Genomic DNA, 11757 nt, shown 5'->3' with positions numbered 1-11757 from the left:
CCTCAGACCGTTGCCCGCTGCATACCCGCTGTGTCCCTACCCGCTGTGTCCCTACCCGCTGTGTCCCTACCTGCTGTGTCCCTACCCGCTGTGTCCCTACCCGCTGTGTCCCTACCTGCTGTGTCCCTACCTGCTGTGTCCCTACCCGCTGTGTCCCTACCCGCTGTGTCCCTACCCGCTGTGTCCCTACCCGCTGTGTCCCTACCCGCTGTGTCCCTACCCGCTGTGTCCCTACCTGCTGTGTCCCTACCCGCTGTGTCCCTACCCGCTGTGTCCCTACCCGCTGTGTCCCTACCTGCTGTGTCCCTACCCGCTGTGTCCCTACCCGCTGTGTCCCTACCCGCTGTGTCCCTACCCGCTGTGTCCCTACCCGCTGTGTCCCTACCCGCTGTGTCCCTACCTGCTGTGTCCCTACCCGCTGCTGCCTCTCTGCCCTGCAGCCCCCTACACAGCCGCCACCATCTGGTCCCTGTCTCTACCCTGGCACTGCCCTCTGCTCTCCTCTCTCATGCAGGGCACTGGTCACTGCCCTGACACCCTCTCACCACGCTACCTCTCACTAGGCAGGAAGCATACACACCAACACACCAACACCCTGCATGCTGGGAGCTGTGGTGCATCCTGCCTAAACATGAACCTTCTAATGTCACTGTGGAGATGACACAAAGGAAAAAAATAATGTAGTGTGTGTGTGTGTGTGTGTGTGTGTGTGTGTGTGTGTGTGTGTGTGTGTGTGTGTGTGTGTGTGTGTGCGCGTAGGTGCGCATACATGCATGGGCAGAAGTGTGAGCATCGCATGAAAGATGGTGCCGGGGCCACTGAACTCATTTTCGCTTCTCCCACTACACCCCTGACGTCTGACCCTTAGGTCTCATTTACCCCCCGCCCCCCTTCCCATCACGCCGTTCAGCGCCGGACCAGAAGAGGAGAGTGGGAGGAGGAGGGAAAGGGGGCGAAAGCTCTTTGGCTAAAGGCAGGGTGAGGTGGCGGTGTCACTGTCTTACCGTCTCACCCTCTTTTGTTTTAACCTCTTCACCCATCATTTCTGTTTTTTATGGCCTCCATGGGTTATGGCGCCGGGCTACAAATCTAGGGCACGCACCTAAAGCTGTCAGGCAGGCAGCACGGTCACCTTGGACTGGAGACGCACATCACCGTACACACGCAGGGGCCCATGACGCACAAACACACAGACACAGACACACCTCTCCTTTTCGCTCCCATGCACCACTCCGCCGGAGGCTAGTTACAGTTTTTTTTTATTGCTTAAGCACGATTTTCAAAACAGGGCCCGTGTTTTCAAAACACTACACACAATTAGCACAACCACACACCCAATTAGCAAAACACTACAGATCCTTTGCAAAATTAAACACTCTTGTAAAAACTATACACTTCTTTTTTAAAAACCACACTTTGTTACCATATGAAACACACACGTTTCACATTACTATACTCTGTTTGACGAGTTACACTCTGCTGTGATAAACCTAAAACACTTTTAGCACTTCTACTTCCCTATGATTAGAGTAGGCTACTCTCAACAAAGTACAAATATAATGTAAATTCACCAAACACTACACAAGACCAATGTTGCAGACTGAAGAAACTCATTTATTTCTCAACACGCCCAAAATGTTGACATGGAGATTCATAATACTGTAACCAAACGTCACTTTACGTATTGTAAGTTCAAAAAATTAAAAAAAATAACTAGACATTGTCTCTTCGCCTAGCTGGATCTGGCCAGAGAATTTCATCAACATCGCAGGCAATGTTGTCATTAGCAAGACACCTTGGAAAGAAACGTCTTGAATGACGAATCCATCCTTGCATTGCTGCTACCTCCATCTGGTCACAGGCCTCCTCCATGGCTTGGATGAGGGGTACCTCAGCCTGGAGACGGAGATCATATACCTTCCACCGCCATGCCGAGAAAAACTCTTCTATAGGGTTGAGGAATGGAGAGTATGGTGGAAGATATAGGACGGTGAAATGTGGATGTTGCTGAAACCAGTTCTGAACCAGAGCAGAGCGGTGGAAAGACACATTGTCCCAGACAACAATGTATTGCATATGATCGATTTGATTTGCTGCTGTTATGCTGTGCAATTGGTCCAAGAATGTAAGTATGAGTGCTGTGTTGTAAGGGGCCCATATGGGCATAGCGGTGGAGGACCCCATTCTGTGTAATGGCTGCACAGAGTGTTATATTACCCCCCACGTTGCCCTGGGACATTGACTATAGCCCTGTGGCCAATGATGTTTCTTCCCCTCCTTCGTGTTCTCGTCAGGTTGAACCCAGCCTCATCTACGTAAATGAACTCATGCTGGATCTCCTCTCCATCCATTCGTAAAACTCTCTGAAAAACAGTGTCAGGCAAAATTGTGCAGTTCAGTGTAGATCTAGTATACAGATTACAGTACAGTAAAAGATTATGAGACAGTATGCAAGATCACACTGCTAAAGTGAATACATACCTCTGCATAATCATGCCGCAGTCGTTTCACCCTTTCGAATTGCGCTCGAAAGGCACTCGATAAATTTGCTTCATTTGAATATGTTTTTTTTAGGATGCGTGCCAGTGTTGATGTTGAGACCTGATGGATATCGTTGAAAATGGCGTGGTTATTGACAATGTTAGCTTGGAGCTGCTTGAGTGTTATAGCATTGTTGGCCAAAACCATGTTTACTATCTCCCTCTCTTGCTGTTCTGTGAACATAGGAGGCCTTCCCCCTTGTCGTCCCTGACCCTCAATCCTATGTAGAAAAAAAAACAGTATACAATAGTACAGTAATTTCACAGGAAAAGGTAACAGAAGTGCTGATAGTGCATAGAATATAGTACTGTAAGCAGTTACTGAAACCGTGCAGATGTTTTTGATATGATGATTTTTTTACAATACCTATTTTCCAGTCGAAATGTTCTCATCACACTTGCCACTGTATATCGGCTTAGATTTGGCTGTACTCGCAGTCCAGCCTCCCTCAGCGTCAGGCCGTGGTTGACAATGTGGTCAACCAGTGTTGCGCGGATCTCATTTGTCAGATTCGGTCCTCTTTGAGCACCTTCTTGTCTTCCTCTTCCTCTTCCTCTTCCTCTTCCTCTTCCTCCCCTTCCTCCTCCTCCTCCTCCTCCTCATTCTCCTCCTCGTCCTCCTCGTTCTCCTCGTCCTCCTCCTCGTTCTCCTCGTCCTCCTCGTCCTCCTCGTCCTCCTCGTTCTCCTCGTTCTCCTCGTCCTCCTCCTCGTTCTCCTCGTCGTCCTCCTCCTCCTCCTCCTCCTCGTCTTACTCTTTCTCTGACTCTTTCCATTGTGCTTGAAGACCGATGAACTCACCTGCTGCTTTTTTATAGTGCTTATACACCTGATTGGTGTGTCTACAATTAAGCAAACGAGTGTTTGCACACCTGATGACTGTGTTGAACCAATTGGTTGGACGGTGTGGTAATTTGACAGTCAGTGCTTTGGTATTGCAAGGACGTGACTTCATGATAGATTTTTGTGTGTAATGTATGTTAAGTGTGTTTAGTGTTTTGCAAATCACTGTGTGTAGAGTTTTGCAACAAGTGTAAGGTTGACAATGTGCTTATAGTTGTGCAAATATGGGCTGATGTTTTGCTTCTTGAGTGTAAGGTTTTGCTAATAGTGTACTACTTTTTAATTTTAGTGTGTAAGCAATCCAAAAAAACTGTAATATTCCAAAGACAGGGGGTGGTGTAAGGATTATAGCAGTCTTCTGTTTTTCTTCTCTTCCACTGCACCCCCCTCTCCATTCACCCCCCTCTCCATTCACCCCCCTCTCCTCCTCTTTCTATTTGCTCTGGTAATCGCGGTGGTGGCCAGCAGCTCAGATGGCTGGCCCTGTTGTTAATTACAGTTTTTTCCAACTGCTTACACACAAAATCTTTTCATGTCACACGATTTTTGAAACCTCTCACTCAAAGTGCAAAACTACACACCAAATCTCCAAAACCATAAGCTATTTCTCAGCCTTTGACTCAGTTGTCAATTGCATAAAACACTTTTTTCAAAACACTACACACAATTCTCTACCTAAAACACAAAACTCTAACAGGAAGTGACTTGCTTTCCTTTTCCAAACACAACCAATCAAAATGCTACACTTATTCACCAGGTCACACACACACTCCTCACATGTGCAAACACTAATTGCTTAACTGATCACTAACCAATCACTGCTTTACTGTAGTATAGGCCTATAAATAGGTCAAAGGTCAGATTACCTGTTTTGAACAATGGATGCCAACAATGGACAGAGAGCAAGAGGAGTAGGAGGGAGAGGCAGGGGACAACAACGAGGACAAATTCAAAGAGCGAAGAGTTGGAAGAGGAGGAGGATGAGGAATAGGAGGAGGAAGAGGAAGAGGACGAGGGCAAAGAAGAGAAGGAAGGAGAGCCATCTCTGATGAGATTAGGGCAACACTTGTTGATCATCTGATCAACCACAGTTTGAACATGAGAGAGGCTGGACTGAGAGTCCAGCCCAACTTGAGTCGATTTACAGTGGCGTCCATAATTCGAACCTTCAGAAAATTGAACAGATATGCAACTATCTAATTACTATTTTATCATTACAGTAATGTACTGTAAAATACGCATGACTGCATAGTATTGCATAAACATTTGTAACTCTAAGCCATCCATTTACTGCACTACATTGAATGAATGAGGTTGGTTATCATGCTGTACTACATTTTGTTGTACATTGTTTACAGTTCCTAAGCTGAACACATACTGTGTTTGAATTCTGTACAGAGTGGAAAGGCAAAGACATCATGGAGGACGAGGACGCTTGTTTACAGATGTACAAGAGACTGCAATTACAAATATGGTTTTGGCCAACAATGCAATTAGGATTCGAGAGATAAGAGAGCATATCTTGAATAATGACACCATATTTAACAACATCAATGCTGTAAGCCTGTCGACCATACAACGCACCAAGTGACGATGAAACAACTTTACAAGGTGCCATTTGAGAGAAAGAATCTGCGACATGACTTTGTAGAGGTATGTATGCAACACTACTTCCAGTACTTCAGTCATACCATATATACTCATCTGCATATCCTTTTGTCTGTTACAGAGAGTATTGGAGATGGATGCCCATGTAATTCGCCATGAATTTATTTATGTGGATGAGGTTGGCTTCAACCTCACCAAAACCAGGTGCCGCGGAAGAAATGTAATAGGACAGAAGGCAATTACCAATGTCCCTGGACAGCGTGGGGGTAATATAACTATGTGTGCTGCCATCACGCAAAACGGGATCCTCCATCACAATGCCACACTGGGTCCGTACAACACCGGCCATATGCTCACTTTTCTGGATGCAATTTACACAATGATTGTCCCTGATCCAAATCAGGAGCCTGCTAGATTTGTGGTTACATGGGACAATGTTAGTTTTCACCGGGCTGTTCTGGTCCAAAACTGGTTTGCCACCCATCCACAATTTGTAGTTTTGTACCTACCCCCATATTCACATTTTCTAAATCCCATAGAGGAATTCTTCTCAGCCTGGCGCTGGAAAGTGTATGATCGCCAACCCTATGCCCGCATGCCGCTTCTCCAGGCAATGGAGGACGCATGTGGGGACATAGAGGTTGCCTCTGTCCAAGGTTGGATACGCCATGCTAGGAGATACTTCCCTCGATGTTTGGCAAGAGAAAGCGTATCTTGTGATGTGGACGAAGTATTGTGGCCAGACCCAGCCCGGAGAAGAGATTAAGCGTAGCTTAGCACCCTACCAATTCCTGGACTGCCCCCCGGGACCCCACACACACAATTGTGTTCTTTACTGTATTTTAAAGAATACTTTTGGTTTACATATGTTTATGGTTTTGTTGTATGCTACTGTATACAACAGTAATGTTTGGCCTAATAAATATTTTCTGTTTCTACATTGCATTGGTGTTTACAGTGTACTTGTTACCCCTCTCAGCAGATTACTTTCACTGTAGAACATTGTATTGAAATGTAGATATAAGCCTATGAAAGACCAAAGAGCTTTAGATTTAGAACAACAGTGTTTACATGGTATATCCAAAAATGTACTATTATGAAAGAAGTGTTTGCCATTTGAAGCAAATGCATCATTCTGACATGTGTTTATGGCATTTTGAATGCAGTGTTACATTTTGAAGGAGATGTGAGGCATTTTGCATTTTGTGTGTGCAGTTTTGGGAATTGTGTGTAGAGTTTCGAAAAAAGGAGACATAGTTTTGAAAACGTGTGTAAGCAGTTGGAAAAAACTGTAAGTGAATGCTTCCTTGGCTGGGGGAGGCAGGGGGGAGATTGGGGGTGATGCTCCCTTGCTGTGGGCACCCCTGTAAGCTGTCAGCAGGGCAGGGTTGTGGTGGCGGAGCTCCCCCCTCTCAGTCTGGTCTGGCCCCCTGCTCTGAGGCAGCTGTGAGGGGGTGCTCTCCTCTTGAAAGTATGGGTAGCTGCAGCCCAATATGGCGACCGGAGAATGGGCGAGTGGGTGTATCGAAAGGAGTGGGTGTATGGAAAGCGAATCAGCTAATTGGGCAGATTTGTTGCCACTCAAGAACATTTGCGCGGCTGATTGGGCAGCACGACAAGTCGATAAGCTGGAGACCAGTGTACTGCTGACCTGAAATGCTTCCTAACGTGGCCATTTTTCCCTCACATGATTTTATTTCAACAATGATAGCAGCCTACAAAACAAACTAATATTGATAACCATATAGATGTCACCTTGATACATACATACACTCAATGGGGAGGGCATGAATGGCAACAACCCCGGGAGACAGTGCCCTTCACTCCCGCTTGCCAAGCACTACTGTCTAGCAATGGTGTGGGAAGTAGCTACCTAGCAGCCAATATCAGGATGACAGTCACAGTAAGCACACGCATACAACGCTGGAAGCAACAGTACACCTAATATCAATACCTTTAATAAAAAATAAATAATAGACAGTTTTACAACTGAAAATGTACAATTGTTTGTGTAGAACTAACAGTGAAATACGATTCAGACTCATCTTCTGGCTAAACAGAAGTCCAAACTCTCGCGGTACAGTAGCTCAATGTACGGTAGGTAGTTGCATGGTAAAGAACACAGCTCAATCAGAACCATCTAACCTAGAGTGGAGCGTTTTCAACACACCCTCTCCCTTCCACGCTTCCACTACTTTCTTTTCAACACACCCTCTCGTTTTTATGCATCAGCTTTCTTTCTCTCTTTCCCATTGTGCCCGTCGCTGTGTGTGTGTGTTTGTGTGTGTGTGTGGCGGGGGAGCAGGGCTGGATGGCATCAGTGGGCTCCGTCTGTGCCAGCGGGTCATAGAGGTAGAGCTGGCACATTCGCTGGCGCCACGCCGCACGCCCTGTCCGACCACATCAGCAGTGCAGGAACTCAAACACCTAGTGCCAACCCAGCACCAGCCCAGTGCCAACCGTCCCCTCCCTGCACCATGCCAATCAGCGCCAAGCAGCACAGTGGCGAAAGTCACACCAACCCGACCAAGGGCAGCCGAGTAGGAAGGAAGAGGGGGGGGAGTGGAGGGATAGTGTTAGTGCTGCAATGTGTTTATTCATATTGTGAATAGAATACATGTAAACATGTGAATATGTATAAAGTCTTACTGGCCCTGACTGTGACAGAGACACAGTAGAGGAACCCACACACTATGAAGCAGTACCAGTGCTACAGAAACCTCACTGTCCAACAGCGCACATTCACACTGGCCTCTATAAAAGCTAGTTTAAATGTACATGTTAGTGAGCGGTGGTGGTTCAGGCAGCGACTTGAGACCTCATCTAATTTACTGACAGGGAAACGAGAGGATGGGGAGGGGTGGAGACTAGGAGAGATGGGGGTGGAGACTAGAAGGAGGGATGGGGGTGGAGACTAGAAGGAGAGATGGGGGTGGAGAGTAGGAAAGATGGGGTGGAGACTAGAAGGAGAGATGGGGTGGAGAGTAGGAAAGATGGGGTGGAGACTAGGAAAGATGGGGTGGAGACTAGAAGGAGAAATGGGGTGGAGAGTAGGAAAGATGGGGTGGAGACTAGAAGGAGAGATGGGGGTGGAGACTAGAAGGCGAGATGGGGTGGAGAATAGAAGGAGAGATGGGGGTGGAGACTAGAAGGAGAGATGGGGTGGAGACTAGAAGGAGAGATGGGGTGGAGAGTAGGAGAGATGGGGGTGGAGACTAGAAGGAGAGATGGGGTGGAGACCAGAAGGAGAGATGGGGGTGGAGACTAGAAGGAGAGATGGGGGTGGAGACTAGAAGGAGAGATGGGGGTGGAGACTAGAAGGAGAGATGGGGTGGAGACTAGAAGGAGAGATGGGGGTGGAGACTAGAAGGAGAGATGGGGTGGAGACTAGAAGGAGAGATGGGGGTGGAGACTAGAAGGAGAGATGGGGTGGAGGAGGAGGAGGAGGAGGAGGAGGGGGGTGGAGGAGGGAGGAAGGGGTGAAGAGGAGAGGGAGAGAGGGAAAAAATATCTGTCCCAGCAAAAGTTTTCATAAAAATTGGAGACAAATGATCTCTGCAATGTGTTTATTCATATTGTGAATACAATACATGTAAACATGTGAATATGTATAAAGTCTTACTGGCCCTGACTGTGACAGAGACACAGTAGAGGAACCCACACACTATGAAGCAGTACCAGTGCTACAGAAACCTCACTGTCCAACAGCGCACATTCACACTGGCCTCTATAAAAGCTAGTTTAAATGTACATGTTAGTGAGCGGTGGTGGTTCAGGCAGCGACTTGAGACCTCATCTAATTTACTGACAGGGAAACGAGAGGATGGGGAGGGGTGGAGACTAGGAGAGATGGGGGTGGAGACTAGAAGGAGAGATGGGGGTGGAGACTAGAAGGAGAGATGGGGGGTGGAGAGTAGGAAAGATGGGGTGGAGACTAGAAGGAGAGATGGGGTGGAGAGTAGGAAAGATGGGGTGGAGACTAGGAAAGATGGGGTGGAGACTAGAAGGAGAGATGGGGTGGAGAGTAGGAAAGATGGGGTGGAGACTAGAAGGAGAGATGGGGTGGAGACTAGAAGGCGAGATGGGGGTGGAGACTAGGAAAGATGGGGTGGAGACTAGAAGGAGAGATGGGGTGGAGAGTAGGAAAGATGGGGTGGAGACTAGAAGGAGAGATGGGGTGGAGACTAGAAGGCGAGATGGGGTGGAGAATAGAAGGAGAGATGGGGGTGGAGACTAGAAGGAGAGATGGGGTGGAGACTAGAAGGAGAGATGGGGTGGAGAGTAGGAGAGATGGGGTGGAGACTAGAAGGAGAGATGGGGTGGAGACCAGAAGGAGAGATGGGGGTGGAGACTAGAAGGAGAGATGGGGGTGGAGACTAGAAGGAGAGATGGGGGTGGAGACTAGAAGGAGAGATGGGGTGTAGACTAGAAGGAGAGATGGGGGTGGAGACTAGAAGGAGAGATGGGGTGGAGACTAGAAGGAGAGATGGGGGTGGAGAGTAGGAAAGATGGGGTGGAGACTAGAAGGAGAGATGGGGTGGAGAGTAGGAAAGATGGGGTGGAGACTAGGAAAGATGGGGTGGAGACTAGAAGGAGAGATGGGGTGGAGAGTAGGAAAGATGGGGTGGAGACTAGAAGGAGAGATGGGGGTGGAGACTAGAAGGCGAGATGGGGTGGAGACTAGAAGGAGAGATGGGGGTGGAGAGTAGGAAAGATGGGGTGGAGACTAGAAGGAGAGATGGGGTGGAGAGTAGGAAAGATGGGGTGGAGACTAGGAAAGATGGGGTGGAGACTAGAAGGAGAGATGGGGTGGAGAGTAGGAAAGATGGGGTGGAGACTAGAAGGAGAGATGGGGTGGAGACTAGAAGGCGAGATGGGGGTGGAGACTAGGAAAGATGGGGTGGAGACTAGAAGGAGAGATGGGGTGGAGAGTAGGAAAGATGGGGTGGAGACTAGAAGGAGAGATGGGGTGGAGACTAGAAGGCGAGATGGGGTGAAGAATAGAAGGAGAGATGGGGGTGGAGACTAGAAGGAGAGATGGGGTGGAGACTAGAAGGAGAGATGGTGTGGAGAGTAGGAGAGATGGGGTGGAGACTAGAAGGAGAGATGGGGTGGAGACCAGAAGGAGAGATGGGGGTGGAGACTAGAAGGAGAGATGGGGGTGGAGACTAGAAGGAGAGATGGGGGGTGGAGACTAGAAGGAGAGATGGGGTGGAGACTAGAAGGAGAGATGGGGGTGGAGACTAGAAGGAGAGATGGGGTGGAGACTAGAAGGAGAGATGGGGGTGGATACTAGAAGGAGAGATGGGGTGGAGACTAGAAGGAGAGATGGGGTGGAGACTAGAAAGAGAGATGGGGGTGGAGACTAGAAGGAGAGATGGGGGTGGAGACTAGAAGGAGAGATGGGGTGGATACTAGAAGGAGAGATGGGGGTTTGAGACTAGAAGGAGAGATGGGGTGGAGACTAGAATTAGAGATGGGGGTGGAGACTAGAAGGAGAGATGGGGTGGAGACTAGAAGGAGAGATGGGGTGGAGACTAGAAGGAGAGATGGGGGTGGAGACTAGAAGGAGAGATGGGGGTGGAGACTAGAAGGAGAGATGGGGTGGAGACTAGGAGAGATGGGGTGGAGGAGGAGGAGGAGGAGGAGGAGGGGGTGGAGGAGGGAGGAAGGGGCGGAAGAGGAGAGGGAGAGAGGGAAAAAATATCTGTCCCAGCAAAAGTTTTCATAAAAATTGGAGACAAATGATCTCTGTGTCCTTCTCCCATGCTGCCTGGGGCATCATGCTATTTCTATGCAAATAACAACCTCACGCCTTCCCTCCTATTATTTCTACTGGAGCTACCACAACATGACCCGAGAGGGAGCGAGAGGGAGAAAAGGAGAGAGAGAGAGCAACAGAGAGAGAGAGGGAGAGAAAATGACAGAGAGGGAGAGTGAGGGAGAGAGAGAGCACCAAGCACGTACCAGTGAGTGAGGAAAGACAGAGGAAGAGAGGGAGTGAGAGTGTGTGTGGGGTGGATTTTCTGAGCTGTGAAAATGTATAACGCCAAGAGTGTGAGAGAGAGACAAGAACAACACAAAGATATGGCCAGAATTTGTCTCTGGCTGCCTCCCATTTAATATATGACACCCCTCCACTGACGCTTCGTTGGTTCACAGTGCACTGCTGTTTAACTGTACACTTACAACCACATCAAACCCTCTGCATCGATATCACAGTCACACACCGTCAGAATTACACACTGTACCATGCCAAAGCCTACTACAAATACCACACTTTAAATCAGTGTCATATGCAAATAAATAATAATAGGAATGATTGCAAATACATACGAAATTCTGAGCAAATATTCCACTCGAAATAATGGTATTTGTAGTGGGCTTTTGTGCAATGCAGTGCCATGCTTTCTTCAGTATCATATGTAAACAGACGTTTAAATATCTGCAAATGCATATGCAATTCCGAGTAGACATTTCACCCAAATTCAAGTATGCCACTATTTACCTAATTTTTGGTCTCATCAAGCAGTGTCATGTATTGAATATTAATAAATGGCACAATATGCTGTATTATAATAATAAAAGCAGGGGGAATTGTGCCTGTTTGATAAGACATATCTCAACTTTTTCCAAGCAAACACTATGAATGTACATGGGAATGGAAATGTTTAGACGTGCCCTACAGATCCGGTCTGCAGTGGCATTTACAAACATAGAGCTACTGCATATTGTTCCAAGGAGGCTATGACATTTTCCTGTATCCTA

General features: G+C 47.8%; 1 protein-coding gene across 1 annotated transcript in view; it reads left to right on the top strand.

Annotated features, from left to right (window-relative positions):
• LOC123491061 (keratin-associated protein 4-3-like) overlaps window positions 1-563 on the top strand; it is a 1265-nt gene extending 702 nt beyond the window's left edge. The window contains exon 2 of the mRNA XM_045220936.1: window positions 7-563. Within this exon, the coding sequence (XP_045076871.1) occupies window positions 7-563 (557 nt within the window). The remainder of the gene's footprint in view (window positions 1-6) is intronic.
• Window positions 564-11757: the final 11194 nt, after the last annotated feature.

This window comes from Coregonus clupeaformis, chromosome 6 (assembly GCF_020615455.1).
Source record: "Coregonus clupeaformis isolate EN_2021a chromosome 6, ASM2061545v1, whole genome shotgun sequence".
Classification (NCBI taxonomy): domain Eukaryota; kingdom Metazoa; phylum Chordata; class Actinopteri; order Salmoniformes; family Salmonidae; genus Coregonus; species Coregonus clupeaformis.
This window is presented reverse-complemented; position numbering and strand designations above follow the sequence as displayed.